Source organism: Erythrolamprus reginae, chromosome 3 (genome assembly GCF_031021105.1).
Source record: "Erythrolamprus reginae isolate rEryReg1 chromosome 3, rEryReg1.hap1, whole genome shotgun sequence".
Classification (NCBI taxonomy): domain Eukaryota; kingdom Metazoa; phylum Chordata; class Lepidosauria; order Squamata; family Dipsadidae; genus Erythrolamprus; species Erythrolamprus reginae.
Window position 1 is genome coordinate 16,393,315 of NC_091952.1, and position 27,915 is coordinate 16,421,229.

General features: G+C 39.6%; 1 protein-coding gene across 3 annotated transcripts in view; it reads right to left on the reverse strand.

The window, feature by feature from the left end:
- Positions 1–5,177: 5,177 nt before the first annotated feature.
- The window catches only part of EDN3 (endothelin 3), a 41,642-nt gene continuing 18,904 nt past the window's right edge, over positions 5,178–27,915 (reverse strand). Inside the window, exons 3-5 of one of the 3 annotated variants that reach the window (XM_070748787.1) lie at positions 11,979–12,149; positions 9,821–9,929; positions 5,178–5,319 (exon numbers count right to left, since the gene is read on the reverse strand). In XM_070748787.1, coding sequence (XP_070604888.1) covers positions 9,854–9,929; positions 11,979–12,149 — 247 coding nt within the window. In that variant the 3' untranslated portion in view covers positions 5,178–5,319; positions 9,821–9,853. Of the gene's footprint in view, positions 5,320–6,557; positions 6,935–9,820; positions 10,007–11,978; positions 12,150–27,915 lie in introns of those variants that run through there. The other 2 variants (XM_070748786.1, XM_070748788.1) reach the window with 2 other exon arrangements.

A 27,915-nucleotide genomic window follows, 5' to 3' on the forward strand; every position in this document is an offset into this window, starting at 1 on the left:
TACAGGAAGCCTTCAAACCATTGTGGACTTTGATTTCTATTTCAAGAAAGCCAATAAGCTGAAGTGGAACGATTTCCATCTTAGATAAATCTGACAGTCTTAAAAATCATTATAAGCTTGTTTAGGGCTGGGAATTTGTATCTCAGTTTTAGTCATCTGTGCTCTGAGTTAGACACAAATCAGTATATTTAGGGAAAATGTCTGCACAATTGGGAAAAATATTGATGGGCTAGCTTAATTCACTTTTCAACCGCTAAGCAGCTTGACCTTCAGTTAACCTGTGACTTGATAAATTGACACCAGAAGGTGTTAAATTTTAACTTCATTCCTCTGAAGTTAGCACATTTCCTTAGAGTGATGGGTGAACTGGAAAATACTAATTAAAAAGGCCTGCAAAAAATATATGGGTCAGTTTCCTAAGTTTCCACCAGAGTCCCCTTGAAATATTAAAATCTGAATATCTCAGGTTTTTTTATTCAATATGGACATCTACATTGAACTTACTATTTTCTGCTTCTAAATTAAGAGTTCATGTGGGGATGAGAAAAGGCAAGTTCACCTGTAATCCTGTTTACTTGCCAATTATGGCAGGAAAATAGAAGGAAGGGGAAAGCTAAAACTCAAATTTAAAAATAAAATGATCCAGCATAAATCTGTTTTTGAAAAGATACAAATCTTGGCAGAATAAAATGACGAGCTAAAGCCAAAGAAGATGGAAAGAAGTTGCAGATGTACCAGCTCACCAGTTTTCTCTTACTAAGATAGATAATTATTGTTTTGTGCACATAAATGCCCCTCATGGAAACCAGGTTAAGAGAGTCCCTATCTTAAAAATCCAGAGGAGTCTATAAACTGTTCAAATATTGCCCACCCATGCTTAAAATTGATTTTTTCCCCCATTGGGGGAAAACTTATCCACCCAGCCAAATAGAGATAACCCCATCACTCAAATCTCCGTATCCCTTTCTTAGACAAAGCTGCTCTGTAACTTTAGCCCCGGTGATCCCATTCATCAGGAACACCATCTTATTAGAATACCCAGTTCATCAATACTGCAGTTTTGACATGAAGCAGATAAGACTTTTAAAAAGTGAGATAATGCAAAATTGTATGCCTTTGGAGACTTTTACCTTGATTAAATGTTGCAGAGGCTTTCCCCACAATGTTTCATCCTTTAGAAGATGTTTTTGTGTGTGTAACAGTAAGGAGATAAATCAATCAGCGAGAATTCAAAGCCAGTTTTGGAGAATATTAGTATTCCCAATCTCATGGTCATTAGCAATTTCTGTGCATGTGCATAAATAAAGTTTTATATTGAGTAAAAGATTCCACTGACCAATTCTTTTCATTATCTACAAGTTTGCAAATACAATACACAGGGACACAAATCCTAAGCCATTTAATATTTAATTAATATTTAATGTGATTTTAAAAATTTCAGAAAAAAATATGGTAAGCTCAAACTGTTGTAATTACTGATTTTGCTTTCTTAGCCGAATGAAATTTTTCTAGTTCAACATTTGTTGGGTTCAGATTTAATTTTTTTTTCAGACACAAGGTCCACCACCACAGTTGCAATACCCCTTCTTTAAAAACTTGGCTATTGTTCTCCTCCATTTTCCCCACTTTGACTATTTTAAATAAAACCCTCCCCTGCTGTCAAATGGGCTGTTTATACTGCAGCAAACTTTGGCTTTCATTTGAGTTTATATTCCACGGAGGTTCCTCTGAGAACCACTTTAAGAAGTAATTCTGGATCTCACACACTCACCAGCAGGATTGGGGTCTACCAGAGATCTAAACAGTCGTGTAAAAGGTAAAGATTAATGAGGGAGGAATTTCAACTGGAGGTAATAACAAATTTAGGAAAGATTGAAATGGTTGTGTATTCAGAGAGGAAATAACTACACTGTGCTCAACAGTAGAGCCAGCTCTGTTCAGAACTTTTGTAAATCAGTACTACTACAATTAAGATAGACAGTTTTGTGGTGAAAACAGGAGCTTAATATAAACCACAGTGTCCACCGTTGACACCTATTCTTAAGATTTATTTTATTCTCAAGGTTTTTTACAGTATTTCTTTTCCTGGTGACCCAAACCATGCAAGAATCTGAAGCTTTAGCTGCTATTTTAAACATTTCAAAGGGAATTTCCCAGAGTCTGAAACAAGGCTATGACTCAAGAAGCTTTAAATATGAACCCTTACCTCCTGGCAAACCCACTTGTATGCACAGTACATACATTAAGCAAGTAAAAAAATATTAGGAAAGGAAGTGCTTTCTTGGAAATACAGCTCAGCCAAATACCAAGATAACATAAACAGAATTTAGATGGTCTTTGTTTAACTTGCCTGATATATTGTAAACCATTTAATCCTGGAAGATTTTGCTATATTATAAACCTTTCCATACAGAGATTAGAAGTATGTCACTTATTTTCTTTCAGAAATCCATCTTGTTCCTTGTGCTCCTATTGCAGCCCTAGCAGCTTCCAATAAATACATTCAAAAGCCTTAAATCCTTGTGGGTGGTGAATAATTTCTTTTGTTGTGAATGTTTGCATCAATTTTCTTCTCTTAGTTTATTAGGCAGCATGTTTTCAAGGATACATTCAGAGCTATATTACAAATATTTTGAACATACTCAAGTCAATCCCATCTTAAATGATCCCTCATGTGAGAGATTGCAGTTTGGGGTCATGCCTGGATCTCCTACCTAGAAACTTTTCTTTAAAAACTCAAAAATTAGACTAGCTTGTTCAAGACAATATAATCCATTTTCAAATGAATATTTTCTGCTTCCCTGCATCCAAAATCAAGAGCCACTGTGACCCTGTTTGAATGTTCACTTGTGAACACTATTGGTTTAAATAATGGGGAAATTCCAAATTATTTTAATCCTTTAAACATTATTTCTGCTCTTGCTCATACAACTAGGAGTAAAGAGGGAGGGAGGCTTACAATGGAAGTGTAGACAACATTGTAAACTGTAACCCAAATGTTTCTCCCATAATATACTGGAGCATTTTGTTTCATATGCTATCCAGGTTAGCTGCAACCTTATTTTTCAGGGAAAGGGGCAATCTTTTTTCTAAAGGTTGATTTGTTCCCATTTTATTAAGATTTCTATTTTTTGATAGTATGTCATTTATGTCATTTCCTAGAGTAAGAATGCAGGAAATGCTGCTATTCTGTGGCCTTCAGAATTCATTCCAATTTATTTATTTACTTTATTAATTTTAATAATAATTAAACAATAATTAAAAAATTGTTTATATATGTAAATAAAATTTTCTAATTAAAAAAAAATGAACGCTACATATGCAACTATTCTTGAGTATCTGGCACTGTTTAAAGGAAAGAGTGCTACAACACAAAAATGATTTCTTTATACCTGAAAATACTTGCTAGTTCTGTATATTCTGCATTCATGGCATTTGAGAAATATCGTGGAAGCGAAGCATAAAATGATGTATCTTGTCCAATTATTGGAAATTAAAAGTTCTAGACTGTCTTATTGCATGAAGGCCACCAGCTCTATTATCTGGACAAATTGACATTAAAATTAGGATATTGAAAGGGATTTATATTATTAAAAATTAAAACCAACTGATTCACACCCACATTAAGAAATATTTCCACCTTAAAAAAGAATGTCCTTGTTTTATGATTATCCAGGCAAGAAAAAAATATAAAATGATATTGCTGGGGAGAGTCATTTTGGTTTCCTTTTATTTAATAAATATTTTGATGAGAATAACAGAACTGGGGCCAATTCATTCTTAAAAGTCTTTCTGAGACTGTGATTTATACTAAATAGCAAATGTTATTTATACTAAAGCTGAGCAAATGCTATTTATAAAGCAATGTAATATACCACAACTTTATTGCATCCTTCAAACATGCATGTTTGATTCAGACAAAATCAGAAACCAAATTCAAATTCCTTTTCATTTAAACAATATTTTAAAAATATTAAAAGTGAGATCAGACAGGAAGCCTGGGACAGGGTAGCATCCTGTTCACTTCTATTACTGAGGCCTATGAAATAAAAGACGCCTGCTATGAAGCATTAGATTATAGCAGCGGCCATTAAAAATGTATTTGCTTTTTATCAAGAATGTGTAGAGAATAATATTTAAACTTTAAATATGTATGACATTCACCCAAGAGACACATTGCTTTTTTTCCTATTTCAGTGAAACAAGTCAGCCCCAAAGGCAGCATTTCAGCACTTTTTAAAATTTGCTCCATACTTCTGTGATTCCATTGTTGATTTTGTCTCCCATATACCATAAATCAATACTCTTCTGATGTTATACTTAGGGTTCATTTTCCCACAACAACAATTCCTGTTTCCTGGGTCTCACCCCACAATTGGAAACAGCATTTCACCAGCTTTCAAGCCCTGGTCTTTCATACTGTGCAGTAGGATGGAATTTTGATGGCTTTTCATTCAATGATGGTTTCTGGAACATAGCACACAGAAGGATTGGAAGGGCCCTTGGAGGTTTTGAGCAGGGGAATAATCCAGAGTCCAACTGCCTCCTCAGGCAGGAAACCCTGTACCTAGATGGTGAACATATGGCCTCTGAGTGGGCATATGTACTGTCGCCAGTTGGTCTTCTGGTATCTGGTGTGCTGGCCAACTGGTCTTCATGGGTGCTGGAGCGCCAGAAAACGGCCTAAAAATGGCCCTAAGAACGGTGCAAAAAATGGCACTAAAATGGGCAAAAACCCCAGCCAAAAAACCCGGGCAAAAAACAGGCATGCATGGCCAGCCATCTGGTCTTCAGGTTTCCAGTGCTCCAGTGTACACACATGCATGTGTGTTCTGATTTGGACAGTCCAAAAAGGTTCGCCATCACTGCCCTATACCATTCCAGACAAATGGCTGTCCAGTTTCTTCTTGAAAGCCTCCAGTGATGGAGCACCCACAATTTCCCAAGGTAAGCCATTCCACTGATTAATCATTCTCAATGTCAAGAAATTTATCTTTATTTCTAGTTTTGGCCTCTCTTTTAATTATCTTTCTCAATTACTTCTTGTCCTGCATCTGGACTTTGGAGAATAGGTTGACTCCCTCCCCCCCACTCTTTTCTGTGACAGCCCCTCGAGTATTACAACACTGGATATCACCCCTAGTCTTTATTAGACTAGACATACCTAGTTCCCTCAATCAGTCATCCTAGGGTTTAGCTTCCAGATCCCCATCTTCAGAGAAGGCAGGGGGCTTAAGTCACTGGCTGGTATCATGTTCTACCCTTTCAATTCGGGAACTGTCCATAATTCCTGTGAGGTTTCCAGGGTTTTGAGATCAACTGCAACAAGAACATACACAGGACAAATGTAAACAGTTTCTCAAAATTAGGGGAATGAAAATAAGAATTTAAGTGAAATCTCAGATGGATTATAACTTTGTTTTAGATGGAAAGTCAGCTTTGTCATATATCCATGTCACATAAGTATGTTACAAAAGTTTGAAAAAAGATCAGCAGTTTGTAATATGCATTCAAGAATCACCTTATTTAAAGAAACACTTTACTCAAGGAGATATTTTTCAGTACAATAAACAATACATAATTCCAACTGGAAACTATGAAAATATGTCAAAAATTAGAAAACTAATTTAAATATGACATGAGAAAAATAATCTTAGTTTTGTAATTAGAATAATTTATTTATGTAATATACTCATATACATATTTATAATATATATATATATATATATTTATATATATTTAATACAACATCTCTTCTTTTGCAAGACAAAACATAAAGTCCAGTATCATTTTGCAAATATTATGCAGCCAGTTTGGGAGTTAAGTTTGGTTTTCTTGGCTTTTTTGTTTGCAGTAGGTCCAAGAGTTTATGCATTCAGTTCAAAGTTGAAATAGTTGTCTTCTAATAAACTATAGCACTATATATGTGGGGAAATCCCAGTTTTAATCAAGTGCCCTTCGAAAAGGTTCCAATTTTTACCAGTGCACTCCTTTTTCCCTTTGAATAACAAATTCCAAATCAATATCCTCCTGACATCTTCTTTAAATCAACATGTAATCAATTCCAGTCACAGGATCTATTCTGTGCTCTTTCTTCAGCTGTGTGGAAATACCATAACTTCAAGGAGTAATGTCAGAACTCCAAATAACTGTTTACTCAATCCTTCTAGAAATGAAAATTAAGGATTAAATCCCTGATTGTCATTTAGTATAATGTATTTTTAATCTTTCAGAGTTTAGATTAAGGATTTTGGAGCGCTGTAAGCTTGGATAGATAAATGTCGCCTATGAATCCTTATCCATTTATCCTGTATGACAAAATTCAATTTTATTGTAGGGATCAGTTCTTGAATCCAATAATCTAAAAAATATGCAATTCTGTTATCTTGCTATATATTATAATATTAATAGCCATTCTTATTTCATCTGCATAGATATTGTCACTTTTTTAAAATGGCACTGAAATTACAAAAGGACAGGTTTAAGATTAGGAAAAGGGTTTTTTGGGGGGGGGGGTTTAGCATACAAGAGATGACATCATATATAGGTATTCTTCTAAACTGTACCAATTTCTTTCATGGCATCAGCCTACAGGAAATAAGGCACTTGTACACACATATACAACAAGCAAGTGAAAGTGGTATTTTTACTCAATATACATCAGCATTTCTGATATAGTGGCAGGAGCTGTTGTCTGAATCTTAACATGGCAAATCATCATGAATCATTCGTCATCTTTCCCCATGGAACTATAACTATGTTAGAGATGATGATCAGTGCACTGTTTCTCAAGCACAGAAGTCCTCACTTTGAAAAAACCACCATTCAAGAAAAGGAAACATATACTGTTGGAAAATGCATCTGAGTACAATGTTGACTTTTTGTGAGGAGGTTCTTTTCTTCCATATCTTAGGTAGTGTTCTCAATGTCTTACCTTGGGAAGAAAACACATTTGTCTATCAATAGTTAAGAAAAACTACAGCCTCATTTGGACATATATTTGTTGAGTGTATTCCACATTACAAAAACATGACAATTATCAAGGCAAAAGGTGGCTTGAAAAATAATAAACAGATCCTCCAGTTTATAAATAATTACGGAAGGAGAAATGAAATTAATATCAATATAAATGGACTTGGCAATGAAAAGGAAAAGCATATTTCATAGATTAGAAAAATTAAAAGTAGATATAATTTGTTTGCAAGAGATGCATATTAAAAAACAATATACAAAGTAGGGAAGCTATCTACTGCGTTATCATCACAGAAGAAAAGGGAAATAGCTTTATATATGAAGGAAACAATAAATGCCAAACAAATATTCACAGATGAGGAAGGGAGGAAACCGATGGTGGAAATAATGATGAATGATAGATTGACACTTAGGGTAGCAATATATGCATCCAATGTGAATCGAAAAGATTTTTATAAGATACTTTATGAGAAAATAACAGATCTACACTATGAAAATATTTGCATGTTAGGAGATTTTAATGCTATAGTCAATGCAGAAAAAGATTATACAACTAGAAAAATAAACAAAAACACTTCCAAGGCATTTTTAAGAATGGCGGAAGAACTAGCAATTTAGGATGCTTGGCAAGAAATAAATCCTGAAAAAAACCAATATTCATTTTATTCCAATAGACTTATATCTTGATCAAGAATAGATATGTCAGGATTTCTATTGTTCTGAGGTAACATTCGAATTACAGTAGAAAGGCTGTAATTATTGTAAACTGGAAAAGCTGCTGAATCACGATGAATGTGCTACAATCTGATTGGCTAAAAATTGTATAATCTGTAATGCACCTTTGAATAGATGTAATTTGTAGTGGTTAGTTCTGAATGGTTCATTGTTGGCTTGTAGTCTGTGGTTAGTGGTGGTGTGCTGTATAGTAAGATAGTATTGGTGTTCTGTAAACAGAATACTGTATAGGGAATATAGTTTTGCTACAAAGAAGAAGTAAAATTCTTCTCAAACGTTCCTGCTGTATTGTCTTCCTTCTTCAACGTCTTCAGTTCCTGATATCTTGGCTACTTCTGATCAGTAAGCTTCTCAACACAACCCTGACAAGATATGGTTTGGATGACAGCAGAATTAAAAACTAATGTGCAAGAAATAAACATGGAAAGTAATAATTGGGCAGATCACAATCCAAAAAAAGTTATATGGAAAGGTCAAAAAAGAGATGAATATTGAACCAAGAAATACTGAAAGAAAAGGAGGGTATCCAATTCATGGAAACATTAGATTTCTTATTCAAAAAGAATAGAAAAAAGATATACTGCATATTATGCCCAGACAACACACTGTTCAGATAGACGTGGAGTTTTTTTATTTTTAAAGGAAAAATGTACCAATACTGTAAAATATTTTTTTTAAAAAAACACATTCACACATTGATACTTAAGCAGGAGGAGCCTAGTCCAAAGTAAAGCAGAACATAACAAAATGAGATTAGAGAACCTTCTATAGAAGGCAATCTTTTTGTTCTCTTGTTACTTCCTAGATCCTCTTTCCTCTTCTAAAGAAAAATCTCAAAATTCTCTGAGATCTTGAAAGATAGTTCAGAGTTCTCCAAGAAGGAAGGTTCCAGTATCTCAAAAGATTTTAGTGTACAGAAGAAAAATCCCACAATTGAGTTTACTCCCAGATACCTATGCACAAAATTTATTTTTTTAATTTTTATTTATTTGTTTTGTCATGTACGTATTGGTGGTATACAAAGATATAATATTTATATACTGTACATGATACTAGTAAAAAAGAAACATTAGGACAGGGGACGGAAGGCACTCATGCCCCTTACTGACCTATTCACGCCCCTTACTGACCTCTTAGGAATCGGGAGAGGTCAACAGTGGATAGTCTAAGGCTAAAGTTTTGGAGGGTTAGGTGATGATACTACAGAGTCTGGTAGTGAGTTCCATGCTTCAACTACTCAGTTACTAAAGTTGTACAGTGATCCCTCGAGTTTCGCGATCTCAATCTTCGCGAAACGCTATATCGTGATTTTTTTTAAAAAAATTAATTTAAAAAAAACCCACTTCCGCGTTTGGCTTCAGGACTCAGCTGGGAAGCGGCGCGGCTGTTTTAAAAGGTCGCAGCCGGCCTGGGGGGCTTCCCAGCACCCCCCCCCGAACCCCCAACCTGGGTCTTCCCGGCCGCCCACGCAAAGGGGAAACCCCGGCTCCTCGCTGATGCCCGCCGCTCGCTCGCCCGCCAGCAAGAGGGGGAAGACCCAGGGAAGGTTCCTTCGGCCGCCCAGTAGCTGATCTGCTCGGTAGCGCAGTAGCAGCGAGGAGCCAAATCGGGGTTTCCCCTTTGCGTGGGCGGCGGGGAACGCAAACTCCACCATCTATGCATGCGTGGCCATAGAAAAAAAAGGGCGCGCATGCGCAGATGGTGTTTTTACTTCCGCAACCCTACATCGCAAAAAATCGATTATCGCGAGGGGTCTTGGAACGGAACCCTCGCGATAATAGAGGGATCACTGTATTTCCTGTAGTCAAGTTTAGAGCGGTTTACTTTAAGTTTGTATCTGTTAGATATAATGTAATATATAATATAATGACAGATAGCAGACATTTTATTCCTCAAAATGGAGACACTGCACTTTTAGTACACAATGTTGGCTGGATGTAAGATTGCAGAGCTGAACAAATTTCTCAGAAGGGTACTTCAGAAAGGGAGCAAAACATCTTTCTGAATGTAACCCTTAAAGCAACAAAAAGATACACCATTAAACCATGATTCAAAATTTCATCTCCTGATTTCTCAGACTACCACACATTCTCATAATTAACATAGATCATACCTCTTCAGTTCGAACCAGGGGAATTTTTTCAAGTTACTGGGTAAGAACAGGCTTTTCTTCTTGAAGGTGAGCTTTTCCTGCTGGCTGAGTTATTTGTTTCAGATGATTGCTGGGGATGAGAAGGTTTTTTATAATATGTACTTTTATCCACTATTGGAAGGTACTGTAGCTTATGTAGAAAATGTCCTGAAAGGTGAGATAAATGTAACAAGGGAGGCAAAAAAAAAATGAATCAAATCTGGCCAATTCTGAAGAGAAGATTGAAACCCAGCTACTGTTTTATGTGTTCTTTTTTTTCAAGGGTGCTGGATTAAGTAAGTGTTGTCTAACGAAAGGATAGAGAACATTTTCTCTCTTCTTGCTCTCCAGCTCTCTCTTACCACCAGCCCATTTTCTCATTTTCTCACTCTCTCCTTCTCTTTCTTTTTTCCCCCTACCTATCATTTGCTGTTGAACAAAGGGAAACAGTGAGCCAGAAACATGAACCAAATGTATTTCATATTGAACAATGCTTATCACCCATTATTATTGCATCAAAGAAGCCAACATTGTACTACATCAATAAATTTCAATTTATTTTCAATAAATCATAATTTATTCAATAAATTAGCTATGTTAATCTGCTGGGCTTGCCTGGTCTTAGCTGAAACCTAGATATTCAGCCTTTTTAATATAAAAAACTGCTCAGGGCATCTTGTAATAGAAAGAAAAATCTCAAGTTTCCAACAATTTTGTGTACAAATTTAAATAAGCATTAAGGATGGGTGAAACTTCGACTCAAAACTTTGATTTGCTTGAAGCAGCCTTTCAGATAATTGATCTATCTCTTCCAATCAATTTGAAAAATTTGTGGACTTTTATATAGGAATATACATGTTTTGTTCTATTTTCAAATTAAATCAATGTCATTATTTAAACTGAGTCTTCCAACTTCAGCTTCCAGAGAAACCACATACATCAATAGACAATTGTCCACAAATGTGTCACAGCATTTAAAATCCACCTAAGCCCTTCTTATGTGGGCTTAGGAAGTTCCATGTGGGAGCACTTTCCATGATGCTGTACCACGCAGCTGTAGCATGTATGGGAATTTTCATAATCACATAAATTGTGCCTATCATCTGTGTTCCTCCAGCACAACTATTGCTTTCTCATCCTAAATAGATGGGAAGGTACTGTATTCAGATAAACATTGCAACTGAATAACTGAATAATTTCTGCATCAGAAAATTATTTCTGATATAACTGGATATGTAGGAATAAAAGACCTCTGCTTTAAAGGGAAAGGTTATATTTTTTTAGTTTTTAACAGATGCTCTTACATCTATTTGGGTGTCATTTTTGCCACCATGGAGTCAGTGTGAGTTGGGGGGCTACATAAATCTATTTCATAAATAAAAATGAATTTTAATGACTTATTTTATTTATTTATTATTTAAATAATAAATATGCTGCCCAACTCCCTAGAGACTCAGGGCAGATCACGACAAAAACAAACATGAATCAGTATAAAAACACTTCAATTTTAAATAATTGCAGCCATCCATACATTCATGGGCCGATCTCACTAGTCATCCTCCCGAGGTCAATGACCCCAGGCCTGTTGGAAAAGCCAGTCTTTATGGCTTTCTGGAAGTCCAATAAGATGGGGATAGTGCAGATCTCAGGAGGAACTAATTTCAGAGAGTCGGGGCAATCACAGAGAAGGCTCGTCACCGCGGACCCGCCAGCCAACTCTGTTTAGCTGACAGGACCTGAAGAAGCCCAACCCTGTGGCATCTTACCAGTCACTGGGATGTATGTGGTAGAAGGCAGTCTTGAAGATACTCTGGCCCTGAGTCATGTACAGTTTTAAAGGTAATAACCAACACCTTGAATTGTGACCAGAGACTAATAGGAAGTCAGTGCAGCTCACGAAGAATTGATGTAGAATTTAAATTATTTAGTTGTGTATGTCACTGTGATATCTCTCTCAATATTTTAAAAAATGATTAAATAAAAAGCCTCAATCTCTAATGTAGTATTTGAAAACACACATTTTTTCTTAATTACTTTCCTTGAATAAATCAGGTTTCTAATATTAAAAGGCGAGAAGTGGAAATCTCTTTTCATTCTCCTAAGCCATGTGTTATTTCTTTGAAATGTCAAGGCATCTTACCATTGGACACTCCAGGTGCAAAACTGCATGCACAATTTGTCACGTCGATCTGTGCAAGAGCAGCGTGATGGAGATCTTTCTGATGAATGCAAGCTCTTGTGGAGCTGCTCTGTGGACCTTTTGACCCGGAAACTTCCCCTGTAATTAGCCAATCCATATGGAACAATTTTCCTGTAACAAGAGATACAGAAGTATCATCACATTTCAAAATTATTCTTATAATTTCTTCTATAAGTAAGTGAATGAGGGATAGGAGCACAACTGGGGAGAACAGCAATTTAAAAATATGCTGCATCCCATGCAAAGTCATGGAATCAATTATAAACAAATCAATTACTCTCCACCTTGAAACTAATAATCTGCTCTCTAACAAACAATTTGGATTTAGAAAAAAACTATCCTGCAACCTACCACATGATTCTTGACAAATGTATCTTTTTCTTTTATGTACGCTGAGAGCATATGCACCAAGACAAATTCCTTGTGTGTCCAATCACACTTGGCCAATAAAAAAAATCTATTCTACAGCTCCTCCAGTGCAAAAACATATGGACAACTCATCTGGATCCAGGAAAATCTATAGATGCAATCTATATTGACCTCTGCAAAGCCTTTGATTCAGTGGTCCACGACAACCTACTCCCAAAATTCAAATCCTATGGCATCTCAGGATCCTTCCACTGCTGGATTACAGCATTCCTATCAAACAGACAACAAGTGGTTAAAATAGGAAACACCATATCTACCCCTATCCCTGTTAAAAGCGGTGTCACCCAAAGTAGTGTACTGGGACCAATGCTCTTCATTCTCTACATCAATGACCTTTACGATCTCATCACAAGCAACTGTGTTCTCTTCGCAGATGATGTTAAACTTTTCAACACCACCTATCACACAACTACTCTCCAAAAAGACCTAGACTCTGTTTCTGACTGGTCTAACACATGGCAACTCCAAATATCAACCAGCAAATGCTATGTCCTACACAGCAGCAAAAAGAATCAGAACTACAAATACAAACTGAATAAACAAATTATCACAGATAACCCCCACTCTGTTAAGGACCTCGGAGTACTAATAACAAAAGACCTAAGCGCCAAAGCCTACTGCAATAACATTGGCTAGAAGGCTTCAAGAGTTGTTAACCTAATCCTACGTAGCTTCTGCTCTGGCAATCTCACACTACTTACAAGAGTTTACAAAACTTTAGCCAGACCCATCCTAGAATACAGCTCATCTGTTTGGAACCCATACCGCATCTCGGACATTAACACCCTTGAAAATGTCCAAAGATACTTCACCAGAAGAGCCCTTCACTCCTCCGTCCGAAACAGAATACCCTATGAAACTAGACTTACTATCCTGGGTCTAGAAAGCTTACAACTGTGAAGCCTTAAACATGATCTAAGTATTCCCCACAAGATCATATGCTGCAACATCCTGCCTGTCAACGACTACTTCAGCTCCAAATTGGACTGTAAAAAATACGACTTTAGTAATCGAGTTGTCAAAGCGTGGAACTCATTACCAGACTCTGTAGTATCTTCCCCTAACTCCCAACATTTTACCCTTAGACTTTCCACAGTTACCTCTCCAGATTCCTAAGAGGTCAGTAAGGGGCATGCATAAGTGCACTAGCGTGCCTCCTGTCCCTGTCCTATTGTCTCCCCTATATTTCATATATTGTATCTACTATTCTTCTACTCTATTCTTCTTATACTACTCTCATAATATTCTTCTATTCTTTTATTGATATATTCTATTCCTATATTTTCACTTCTATTCTTTCTCTAATATATTTTACTCGAGTATATCCTCTATAACCTTCATTGTGTATTTAAGTAAATAAATAAGTAAGTAAATAAGTAAGTAAATAAGTAAATAAGTAAATAAGTAAATAAGTAAGTAAGTAAGTAAGTAAGTAAGTAAGTAAGTAAGTAAATAAATAAATAAATAAATAAATAAATAAATAAATAAATAAATAAATAAATTCTTCTCCAAACCAAATTAAAATCCACCGTGAAAATGAGTGAGGAACTTAATAATGTTCACTTATACTTTGAGAAGAGAAGGGAAAGGAACCATTACAAGGAGGCCCTAAGACCTCTACTTGAACCCAGGTTCAGCATGTCTCACGGAAGAATTTCTATGTCAGGTATGCTGGAAAACAGAGAGATATAAGTTACTTACTAATTGCCAACCAGCCATCTTAGGCAATAGACATTCGAGACTTCAAGCACATGTGAAGTCTTATTAGTTTTGAAGTGGGGTGTCCAGGGGGTGGAAAAAAAGATCACATATAAAGTCTGCAATATGCCTTCTCCTATTACATTCACTTAGCTACAACAAGTCACTTCTAATTTATGTGATCCAAACCAATCATCTGAAAATACAGTGTTTAATTTTGAAAAAAAAATGATAAATCTCTTTTTCTTTTTGTTTTCCAAAAAGCAGAAATGTCTCTCTCTGATTCAATGTTATTTTTGAGGCATGGGTACAGGTGAAAAGAAATGTAAAATCTTGAACCAATCTCTGTCAGCTCATACAGAATTAAAAATTTTCAAAATGATTTTATTTTATTCCTTTTAGAATTTAAGAAATTGAATCATCTAAAGTTCTCATGGAATTTCAGATGCATCAAATAATGACAATAAAACTTGAAAGTTTAATTATTGAGGAAGGACTTAATAGTACATAATAACAGAATATAACTTAGTTTATTCTAGATCTCTCTAAGAACAGAATTGACTATTTGACACATTTTGAATACAACAAACAGAAATCGGAAGAAATAAAGAAGTTGATAGTAGTAGCTTGTTTGCTGTAATGTTTTTCAGGAAACATTGATTCCACCCCCATCCCATCAAACTATTTTCGGCAAGAAAAAACATGACCAATTTCTATTCAAATATAGTAGTTCCTCTATGGCTCAATGTTTAAGATGCTGGGCTTGTTGGCTGACTTCAGTTCCACATGATGGAATAAACTCCCATCCTCGCCCTAGCTCCTATCAACATAGCAGTTCGAAAGCACACAAATGCAAGCAGATAAATAGGTAATACTTTGGTGGGAAGGAAACAACACTCCATGATATTATTATTATTATTATTATTATTATTATTATTATTATTATTATTATTTATTAGATTTGTATGCCGCCCCTCATCATGCTGGCCACATGACCACAGAAATATCTTCCGACAGCAAAGGCCTTGAATGGCCTTGAAACAGAGATGAGCACCATCCCCTCTATAGTCATCAATGACTAGCGGAATAAAATCCACAGGGACTCCTGATATTTGCTATGGGGACAAAGGAAAAGAGAAAGCATTTATCAAGAACTTCAACTATCTATACTGTACGTGCATTCCATAGTTCTATAGAAGGATAGCATTTGTTTTTAAAGCCAGTTTAGTCCTTAATCAATTCAAAAACTGTGTAAAACCTTGTAATCATTGTTTTTCTGATACATGCAGTGATTTAGTTCCAGAATTCTTGGCCACCTACATACCACTTTATAAGATTTCATGACTGGGAGAACACGGATTAAATTACTCTAGAAATGGAATAATATCCACTATTGGCAGAAATTAAGGCTATCAAAGTAATTAAGTATTGCAGTGCATTAAATCGGAATAAATTAGCATCAAATTTGGCTGTGTGGATAATTAAGAGTCTAGATGTATTCAACTCTTTTCCCTCTATAATTTATTAAAATATGTTTTTACTATAGGAGAAAAGAATAAGCATGGCAAAAAAAATTAAATATATGCAACAGATTACTTTATGCAACAAACTACATATTAATATGAGTATAAGAGGATACGTTTGATATATAATGACAACAATATGAGACATATTCAGTTCAGGACAAACTGAACTACACAACTACTCAAAGTTATGAGAGTTTGGGAATTTGGCTTTTGTTTTGTAATCTAGATATATTTGCCAGCTATTAATCTCAAGAGTTTATCAAATGAACAGCAAACACAAACATGAAAAACAGCTTTACTAAGTAACATATGAAAACTATACAAAATCTTAAATTGTATGCTAGCACTATGTATAAAACAGTTGGCTTTGCAATATATAAACAACTAACAATGAATGTTTATATGCATTGAAGTACTATATCTTTAAGAGGTAGTGTTGCAAATTGCCATAAGAGGGAGCCAAAAGAACCGTTGTACATACCTGAACGGTCTTCTCGATGCACTGGAAGGAGAGTCCAACATGGGTAATTCACCAATCTTATTGGTAGAGACTGAGTTAATTTAAATATTTAAATATGAGGTAGTCACCGCCCCTTAGCAGCCCCCAATACCTCAGTTTTAAAAACGAAACCAGTTTAAGGAAAACCTGTTTATTGAACAATAACCATATAACCTCATAACTGTTTAACTTGTCTCCCAAACTCTGGCGACCTGGCGAAACAACCATGCCGGGTGGGTTTGGACTCTCCTTCCAGTGCATCGAGAAGACCGTTCAGGTATGTACAACGGTTCTTCTCCACTGCATCTGGAAGGAGAGTCCAACATGGGATATGCCAAAGATTACTGCCCATGGGAGGGAAAAGGCTGAGCTACGGTCGCAGGAGTTGAACACACTTGCTGCAAAACCCGTCTCCCAAACGAAGCTTCCGCCGAAGCCACTGAGTCCAGTTTGTAATGGCGTATAAAGGTGGTAGGAGACGCCCATGTAGCCGCCCTGCAAATGTCCTCTATGGACGCCTGAGTCCTCCAAGCCACTGAAGTGGCTGCACTTCTAGTGGAATGCGCTGTTACCCCGGTTGGTGGTACTTGAGACCGGGCTTTGTAAGCCTCCTCAATACAGTCTTTCAGCCAGCGACTGATGGATTTAGCTGACACTGCCAGACCCATTGATCGCTGACCAAAGGACACAAACAGCCGCTCAGATTTCCTGAAATGTCCAGTCCGTCTGATGTAGATTTTCAAGGCCCTCCGAACATCTACCTTGTGCCATCTCAGCTCGAGAGGGTGCTGTCCATGTGTGCAAAAGTCTGGCAACACTAACTCTTGAGCCCTATGAAACCCAGAGTTAACCTTGGGGATAAATGTAGGGTCTAACCTCAAAACTACCCGATCAGGGTGGAATATACATAAATCTGCACGCGTAGACAGGGCCGACAGCTCCGACACTCTGCGTGCCGACGTAATTGCCACTAAAAAGGCAGTCTTTAAGGAGAGCAATCGTACTGGAATTGTCCTCATCGGCTCGAAAGGAGGGGCTGTCAACGCCTTGAGTACCAGGGAAAGGTCCCACGTCGGGAATCTGTGTACTGGAGGCGCATGGGTGTTAATCGCGCCCTTAATAAAATCCCTAATCCAAGGATCTTGTGCTAGGGAGCGAGCGTGGGGTACCCGGATGATGGTTGCCAGAGCAGCTAAATGCCTTTTCAAGGTATTCGGGGCTAACCCTTTCTCTATCCCTGACTGTAGGAATCGTAAGATTGACACAACCGAAGCCTCCCCCGGATTAAGGTGGTGATCCAAACAAAACTTACAGAAGGCCGCCCAAGTGGCCTGGTAGAGTCTTACCGTTGAAGGGCGACGTGCTGCCTGAATGGTGGATATAACCTCGTCTGGCAAGGCTTGCTGTCTCAGACCCGCCCTTTCAAGTGCCAGGCGGTCAGTTTGAACCACTGAGGGTCCGGATGGCAAACTGACCCCTGAACCAACACTACCTCGGAATCTGGAATCCTCCACGGGGGAGACACCGACAGGGCTACTAGGTCTGCAAACCAAGGCCGTCTCGGCCAATAGGGAGCCACCAAGATCATTTCCACCCCCTCCCGAATTGTCTTGTCTAATATCTTTTGAATAAGACACGTGGGGGGAAAGGCATACAGTAACCCCTGGGGCCATGGTGACCATAGGGCGTTGACCCCTTCCGCCCCTGGCGTCGGAAACCGGGAGAAAAACCTCTGTAATTGGGTGTTTGCTGGGGTTGCGAAGAGGTCCACCAATGGAAGACCAAATCGTAGCACTATCTGCTTGAAGAGTGCAGGGTCCAGCTGCCACTCCGAAGGATCCAGAGTGGACCTGCTCAGCCAGTCCGCCTGCACATTGCTGGTCCCGGCAATATGCTCCGCCGTCAGAGAGGCCAGATGAGATTCGGCCCAATCGAAGAGGTCCGTGGCTTGAGCCATGAGGCGATGAGATCTGGTACCTCCTTGATGGTTCAGGTGGGCTTTTGTGGCCACGTTGTCCGTCAGAACCAGGACATGCCTGTCCTGAACCCAGGGAGCGAAGGCCTGAAGGGCTAAGAAAACCGCTCTGAGTTCGAGAACGTTGATATTGACCTGGGTTAAGTCCTCCTGAGACCACAGGCCCTGAGCTATATGAGGCCCCATATGGGCGCCCCAGCCTGACAAGCTCGCGTCTGTTGTGATGATCACACGCTCGTGGCTGTGAAGAGGAGAACCCTGGATCAAAGCTGGGGACAACCACCATGCCAGCGACTGCTTGACTGAAGCTGGGAGTCGCACCTTTCGGTGGGAGTGACTCACCTTGTCCCTCTGGGCCGGAAGGAGAAACCATTGGAGGCCCCTCATATGATGGCGAGCCCATGGCACAATCCCTATGGATGAGACCATAGTCCCTAGTACCTTGGACAATGTCGCCAACGGTGTTTGCCTTTGTCGACGAAGGCTGGTTACCAATCTCCGGATATTGAGGACCCTCTCTGGTGTTAGTGAGACCGTGTCCTCTGCGGTGTCTATGATGGAGCCGAGGTGTTGGATTGATGTGGTGGGATGAAGATGGCTCTTCTCCACGTTGACCGTGTACCCATGCCTCTCCAGAGTTTCCCGAGTGAGCGCCAGATGGTGTTGCGCTTGGACCATGGACTTGGACATAACGATTATGTCGTCCAAGTATGCCATAACCCTTATGGACTGGGCCCTTAGGTGTGCTGTCAGAATGTCCATCAGCTTCGTAAAAGTACGGGGAGCCGAGGATAGGCCGAACGGCATGGCACGGTACTGGTAGTGGACCCCGTTGAGACAAAACCTGAGGTAACGACGATGTGCTGGCCAAACCGGAACATGCAGGTAAGCCTCTTTGAGGTCGATAGAGGTGAGAAAATCGTTGTGCCGAACAGAGGCCAAAATCGACTGTAGGGAGTGCATGCGAAATCTGCGATACCGAATGAAGGTATTCAGGAGCTTTAGGTTTAATATCATCCTGAACCCCCCCGAAGACTTCGGCACTAGGAACACTACGGAATAAAATCCCGTGCCCTTGGCATGTTCGGGGACCTTCTCTATCGCTTGAATTTTGAGAAGGTGTGTTATCTCCAGTTGTAGATGACGTCTTTTGAGCGGGTCTCGTGTAAGTGGACAGGTGACAAACCGGTTTGGCGGGGGCTGCAAGAACTCCAGGCGCAGTCCGCGTGATATTGTGGCCATTGCCCATTTGTCGGTGGAGGTAATCCTCCAGGAGGCACTGAAGCGTTGAAGTTTGCCTCCTATGGGCTGTAATGGAGCCAAGTCATTTTGTGCGCCTGAAGCCACGTTGGTTCCCTCTAAAAGGACGCCGAGACTGCTGGTATCCTCTGGGCCTATCCTGAAAGGCCGCTCGGTCCCCTCTAAAGGAGGGTTGGCCATACTGATTTTGGGTGTATGATGTATTACCTTGACTCGCCGAGGAAGAGGAATCCCAACGAAATGGCTGACGGCGAGCGTAAGGATTGGGTCTACGCTCTTGGCGCCGGTATGCTCTGGGGAGGGTCTTACGTTTGTCCTTATCCTCAATGAGGACAGGGTCCAAGGCTTCTCCAAAGAGCTTCTCCCCTTGGTATGGAGATGATGCCAGGTTCCACTTGGACTTCAGGTCCGCTGGCCAACTCCTCAGCCACAGGAGGCGTCTGGATGCAAGTGACGCCGCCATCCCTCTAGCCGAAAACTTTGCGGCATGGAGAGTTGCATCCGCAGAAAACTCCGCAACTGCCAATAATTTACTGAGGTCCTGACGTAAGCGACCTTCTTCCGGACCTAGGCGGGCTTGTACCTCCTGTAACCACATTATGGAGGCCCTATTGAAAAATGAAGCTGCGGTCGCTGCCCGAAACGCCCAGCTTGCCATATGATGGGATTTTCTTAATAAAATTTCCGCCTTTCTATCCTCCGGCTTCAAGCTGTCACCAGTCTCAGATGGTACTAAGGCCTTAGAGATCAAGGTCATTACTGGCTGATCGATGGGCGGAAATTCCAGCAGCTTTTCCATGTCATCATCCAAGGTATAAAATTTCCTTTCGATGACTGAAGGACCTTGAGCTGCTGCAGGCTGTTGCCATGGGCGTTTGATGCTTTGTCTAAATATATCCGAGGATGGCACATGTTCAGTCTCGGGTTGGGGCTCCTTGAATAACACTGCTGAAGGCTTAGGGTCCTCTGAGGCCTCGGAGGCCTTGGTTGGACCCGGTAAATCTGCCACCTGCTTAGCTTTGTGTAGCAGAATTTTGAAAAGGGGAGCCTTAAAAAGTCCAGCTTGCACAGGAGGATCCGGAGCTGATTCATCATCTGAAAAATCGTATTCTTTTTCCGTGTCCTCCAGGGGAGACGGCTCCTCCATCCAAGACCCCATACCCGAGGGGGGCGGTGCAGCCCACAGGTTCTTGGGTTGTGTAGAGTGGGGGTGTTGAGCAGTCTGTTGCACCCCCACAGCCATCCCTTGTGAGTAAGCATCAGAGATGAGGCCTTGCAAGGCAGGGGACATCTGCTGCCAAGTGTCAGGTAGCACACGCAACCCAGCCGCAGTGGGTGTAAAGGTGGCAGATGGGGCACTCCTCAATGAGTGGCTGGCAGACCCTGGTCTCTGTTGCTGAGGCCCAGTTGGAGGAACCACCTGAGGCATAAAGTGCTGCCTCTCTGGAGACCACTCCCTCTCTGATAAAGTCTCTGATGGTCTCAAAATACATTGGGCTGGTGGATCCATGGTCTGCAATAAGGGAGAGGTGGTTCTGGGAGTCAAGAGGGCTGCCTCCAGTCTCTGCTCCAACGCTTTAATGCGCCTCTCTGCCTCTTTAAATGAAGAAGAGGCTGGGGCCTTAGATTTATCCTTAGACTTCCCCTTGCCTTTATCTTGAGGCATGACAGTGGGTGAAGATGCCTTTTCTAAGGTTTTTTCCGCCATTACTCACAGTTCACAGTTGTTTTTAAACAGCAAGCTCAAGAGACACTTGACAGACACGACTGTCAATGGCCAAATATCAGCGAAAAATGGCGTCTAGGCAATTTAGAGCCTAATTCTGCCCAGTGACAGTTGGTCGCGCCCAGTGATTGGGCGGAGAGCAACATTACCCGCCTAAACACGGCGGGCCCGGGATTCCTCGCCTTCCAAAATGGCGTTCCCGCTCTTTCCTGCCGCTGACAGCTCCCTGGGAGGCTCGCCGGTAAGGGCCCTGCCCCCCCCACGCTCGAATCTGACAGCCGCTTAAATAGCCGATTCGCGCGGCTTTTCCGGCTCGGCGAGCGGCTTGCGGCGGCGGCTGTCAAATTAGCCGCCGAACAGCTGAGAGGTGCTGGCTGGGCGCCAAACCCAAGCACCTTCATTCTCGGCGAAATTCATACCGTCCAAGCTTCCCAGTGAGGGGGGCTGACCCCCTCACCTTCAGCTGGCAGCCGGGTATGGCCACTGAGGCCGGGGACCCTAGGCTGAGGTGCTCCTCGCTGAGCATAGTACACACTGAGGGAAGGGAAGCTCGAGGAGAGTCACGGTGGGGGTGATTCTGCCCGCGGAGGGCAGAGACCCCTTGAAATCCCTTTCCTGATTCACAGCACCTGCAAATAGAAAGGGGAAAAAAACCAGAAAAATTAATAATTTATTATTATTATCATTATTAGTATTATTACTATTACTATTATTACTATTATTACTATTATTATTATTAATGCTTCATCAGAGAAGCAAACTCAACAGTCTCTACACTAAGACTGAGTTTTTAAAACTGAGGTATTGGGGGCTGCTAAGGGGCGGTGACTACCTCATATTTAAATATTTAAATTAACTCAGTCTCTACCAATAAGATTGGTGAATTACCCATGTTGGACTCTCCTTCCAGATGCAGTGGAGAATGCATGATTTCTCTCTCTCTGCTCTCTCTGCTGATTCACTGTGACTGATGTAGTAAGCTTTGTGTTAGTTTGATATTTGTGTAAGCTGTAATGTATGTCTGACATGTAAGACAAAGACAGGCTTATAATAGTATTTTTGTATTGATAGATATTGATTTATTTGAATGTGTATGACCGGACAGCTTAACTTGACTGTGCTACTTCTAAAGTAAACACTATTTTATACACTTTAATATATATCTCTCTCTTACGGTTCCACAAAAAGAGTTGATAGATAAGTTAGTGAAGATTGGACTTAATTCCTGGATAGTTCAGTGGATTTGCAGCTGGTTGAAGCATAGATATCAGAGGGTTGTTGTTAATGGCGAGTATTCTGAGAAGCCCTTGGTTACAAGCGGTGTGCCCCAAGGGTCTGTTCTGGGTCCTATTCTTTTTAATATGCTTGTGAGTAGTGTTGGGCGAACCCAACGAAGTTCGGGTTCGGCGAGTTAGGTCGAACTTGCCGTGAATTTCGTGTGAGTTCGCTGAACCCTCCGTGACGTCGAAGCTCCGCCCCCGGAATACCATTGTGGGGTTTCCCAGCTCCTTTTACTGAAAGGACCTCCCTTTGTTAGCTTGGAAGAGAGGGCAGAAGCATTGCTGGTTCTATAGTGTAATGGTTAGCACTCTGGACTTTGAATCCAGCGATCCAGGTTCAAATCTCGGTGGAATCTCCTTTTTTTAAAAAAAAAAATAATTTTAATTTTTTAATTTTATTATTATCATCATCATCATCATCATCATCATCATCATCATCATGCTTCTTTATATAATAAAAGGGGTTTGGGTCCTTTTAATGTTTTCTTAGTGGGAAAATAGATCAGCAGCATGAAGTAAGCCAGACAGTCCATTTTATTTCTAATTATTATTCTATTCCTTTCCATATTTTGGCCTCCTCGGTGTCTGTCTCACTTCCTGCTGCTGATTTATTTTCCCACTAAGAAAGCATCTTTGGGGGCAAAAGGGAACCTTCCCAATGTGCCCATGGAAATAATAGATGATGATGATGATGATGATGATGATGATGATGATGATGATGATGATAAATAAATAAAATTTAAAAAGGAGGTTCCACCGAGAACTGGCGATTCTTCTGCCCTCTCTTCCAAGCAAGTAAAGGGAGGTCAGGAAGAAGTATACGTGACGTCAAAGCTCCGCCCCCGGAATTCCATCGTGGGGTTTCCCAGCTCCTTTTGCTTGCAGCACAGCAAGCAAAAGGAGGTGGAGAATGCCACGATGGGATTCCCCACTCTCCTCCCAGGCGACAGCATTTTGCAGTGTTTGAGCAAACGCCGAACCCGAACCTGAACTTTGCCTGAATTTTAAAAAAATTTGGGTTCGAGTTCGGCATGCCGAACACTGCAAAGTCCGCACGGACCAGAATTGTGCAAGTTCGGTTTGCCCAACACTATTTGTGAGTGACATAGGGGACGGTTTGGTAGGGAAGGTTTACCTATTTGCCGATGACTCTAAAGTGTGCAATAGGGTTGATATTCCTGGAGGCATCTATAACATAGCAAACGATTTACCTTTACTAGATAAGTGGTCAAAGCAATGGAAACTGCAGCTTAATGTTTCCAAATGTAAAATAATGCACTTGGAGAAAAGGAATTGTCAATCTGAGTATTGTATTGGCAGTTCTGTGTTAGCAAAAACTTCAGAGGAGAAGGATTTAGGGGTAGTGATTTCTGACAGTCTCAAAATGGGTGAACAGTGTGGTCAAGCGGTAGGGAAAGCAAGTAGAATGCTTGGCTGCATAGCTAAAGGTATAACAAGCAGGAAGAGGGAGATTGTGATCTCGCTGTATAGAGTGCTGGTGAGACCCCATTTGGAAAACCATGTTCAGTTCTGGAAACCTCACCTACAAAAAGATATTGATAAAAATGAACGGGTCAGGAAAGACTTAATGAACTCGATCTGTATAGTCTGGAGGACAGAAGGAAAAGGGGGGACATGATCGATACATTTAAATATGTTAAAGAGTTAAATAAGGTTCAGGAGAGAAGTGTTTTTAATAAAGTGAACACAAGAACAAGGGGGCAAAATCTGAGGTTGGTTGGGGGAAAGATCAGAAGCAACGTGACAAAATATTATTTTACTGAAAGAGTAGTAGATGCTTGGAACAAACTTTCAGCAGACATGGTTGGTAAATCCACAGTAACTGAATTTAAACATGCCTGGGATAAACATATATCCATCCTAAGATAAAATACAGGAAATAGACTAGATGGACCATGAGGTCTTTTTCTGCCATCAATCTTCTACGATTCTATGTTCCTATGAATGTTGTGTTCACTATGACATGATGAAAAGGGTGCTTAGTTTCTGAATTAAAAAACCCCAGCAAGGTCTGTTTTTATCGTGTGAAAATGAAGAGAAATTCATCAAACAATTCATTTCTAATATTGTGGGTTAAATAGGCTTTAATCAGCTCACCCTTATAAGAATGCCTATGTCAAATCCAACTCCATAAATAATCACTATCAAAAAATAATTGTCTGCATCCCCTATGTTTCTTTTTTGTGGGACCACATTGTTTACAGTAATCCCTTGCTACTTCATGGTTCATCTTTCGCGGATTCGCTATTTCACAGGTTTTCAAAGGGGGCTTAAATCCATTAAAAATTTTAAATCCATTAAAAATTCATAAAATTTTTCTACAGTACTACTGTACTCTATTAAAGAAACTGGTAGGATATCACATGTAGTTCCAGCTGAGAAACATTATAGAATGACTATTTAATGCAAAGAATGGGTTTTAAAAGTTCGAATACTCGTTATTACATAAAAAAAATATCTTTCCTCTACTTCACGGAAATTCGTTTTTCACAGGTGGTCTTGGAACGCATCCCCCGCGAAAAACAAGGGATCACTGTATATCCCTATTCCCATTTCAATGGGAATATAAATAGCACATACTCCCTAGTTAAGATCAAACTTAAAATATTTAATAAAAGCAATTATAATGCACAATGTTTATGCTGCAACAAATTCATTAATCTTTAAATTACTATAAAATTGTGTTTGTGCATCAGACTGCAATGTGGTAAAAGAAGTTCTGCAATATTGCTTACAAACTGTGATTTCAATCAGCATTGTAAATTGAGCAGATCTACCATTTATTCTATAACTAGGAATATTAAATTTCAAAGTTCAATGATAAATTGGAATCAGGACTATACAAACAAGTCCTGTCTGGTAAACAACATGCTGCTCATATTTTGCTTAGCCAAAGTTATGTTTCTTCTTCTCTTTTAAAACAATTAGCAAGGCATTGTCTGAATTCAATCCCCATGTCTCTGTGGAAATTATATGAAAAAAATAAAATATTACATTAATTAGTGGTTTAAAAGGGCAAGCAAATATGCATACCTCTCCCCATTTGGTTACAAAGAGATTTAGTTAAATGTAATTCTGCCAATATTTTGGAAAAAAACCGAGCCAAAATAATGTCAATAATACTTATGAGGAGATCAAACCCTTTATGTTTTAGGAAATGAAGAATACATAAAAGAGTTTCCACTTTAATTGGACTTAAACACTTTAATTTTGAAATACATTTTGCAACTAGAGTACTCCAATGAGTTTCACATAATATGAAAGTATTTGTATTCAAGAAAACTATCCAACACATGAACTGCTGCAATAGTTTGTGACATTTTCAGCAGTCATCACCAAGAAATCTACTATGACTTGATGGTTTTGGTTTCTCTGAAAAATTGAATAATAATTGTTTGATTCAACTAGAATGATACAAACATTATAAAAATAGTCCTGCACTAATGCCTCTTTGGCCAATTCTTCCATATGTAAATATGTTTTGCTAATTTTTAAAATATCTTTTTACCAGACCAACTATTCCAGCTTCATCTGACTTCAATAAATTTCCCAAATTCAGCCCTTTTTTTCTTCATTCTGAGATTAGCAATACTAATTTTTCAGGAATGCTTCTTCTTCCACTAATTTCTGTGTCTAGATCCAACTTTAAACTACTAGAATTGAGCCATCTTCTTGTTTTTGTCACTGGCCAAAAATAAGTCATTATCAATACGTCTCTGATAGTAGCCAACATACTAACAGATGAGCCAGGTTCTTCACATAAGTCTGCTAAGCAATTCCACTTGTGCATATAGGTTTTACATTTAGACACTTTGACATTCAGCCTACTCAGAATCTTCCAGGTAGTATAAGGAAGGTCAGATCTTTCAGGCATTTGTTGTTGTTAGTTGTGAAGTCATGTCTGACCTATTGTGACTCCATGGACAACGTCCCTCCAGGCCTTCCTGTTCTCTACCATGCTCTGGAGTCCATTTAAGCTCATGCCTACTGCTCCAGAAACTCCATCCATCCACCTGATTCTCTGTCATCCCCTTCTTCTTTTGCTCTCAATCATTCCCAGCATTGCTCTTCTTCAGTGCTTCCTTCTCATTAGGAGTTTCATCTTCAGGATCTGATCTTCTAAAGAGCAATCAGGGTTGATCTCCTCTAGGACTGACCAGTTTGATTGCCTTGCAGGCCAAGGGGCTTGCAGTAATCTTCTCCAGCACCTTAATTCAAAGGCCAAAATTCTATGGCGCTCAGCCTTCTTTATGATCCAACTTTCAAGCCATACATTGCAACTGGGAAAACCATAGCCTTGACGATATGCACTTTTGTTGGCAAGGTGATATCTCTGCTTTTTAGTCTGCTGTCTAGATTTGCCATAGCTTTCCTCCCCAGGAGCAAGCGTCTTTTAATTTCTTGGCTGCAGTCCCTATCTGCAGTGATCTTTGTGCCCAGGAAAATAAAATCTATCACTGCCTCAATTACTTCCCCATCTATTTGCCAGAAAGTGAAAGGGCCAGATGCTATGATCTTATTCTTCTTAATGTTAAATGTCAAGCCAACTTTTGCACCCTCCTTCTCTACTTGCATCAAGAGACTCTTTGATTCCTCTTCGCTTTCTGCCATTAAAGTAGTATTATCTGCATATCTGAGGTTGTTGATATTTTGCCCAGCAATTTTTATATAGCCCCGCCTTTCTGATGTGCTCTGCATATAAGTTAAATAGGCGGAGTAATAGCCTTGCCCAATTTTGAACCAATCAGTGGTTCTGTGTCAAGTTCTCACTGCTGCTACTTGACTCACATATAGGTTTCTCAAGAGAAAAATAAGATGATCTGTTCCCCATTTCTTTAAGAACTTGCCACAATTTGTTGTGATACACACAATCAAAGGCTTTGGCATAGTCAATGAAGCAGAAGTAGATATTTTTCTGGAACTCCCTAGCTTTCTCCATGATCCAGCGTATGTTGGCAATTTGATCTCTAGCTCCCCTGCCTCTTCAAAATCCTCTATGTACTTCTCGTAGTTCTAGATCCACATACCGCTGGAGCCTAGCTTGCAGGATTTTAAGCATAACTTTACTAGCATGTGAAATGAGTGCAACGGTGCAATAATTTGAACATTCTTTGGCATTGCCTTTCTTTGGAATTGGAAGGTAAACTGACCTTTTCCAATCCAACGGTCACTGTTGAATTTTCCAGACTTGCTGGCAAATTGAATATAGCACTTTTACTGCACCAAATTGTATATAGCACTTTTACTGCACCAAATTGAATATAGCACTTTTAATGCACCAAATTGAATATAGCACATTTACTGCACCATCTTTTAAGATTTTATATTGCTGGGATACTGTCACCTCCACTATCTTTGTTGTTGCTCAGATTTCCTAAGGCCCATTTGACTTCACATTCTAGGACAGTTTTGGCAAACCTTTTGGGCACTGAGTGTGAGGTGGCGGGCGCACGCATGTGTATG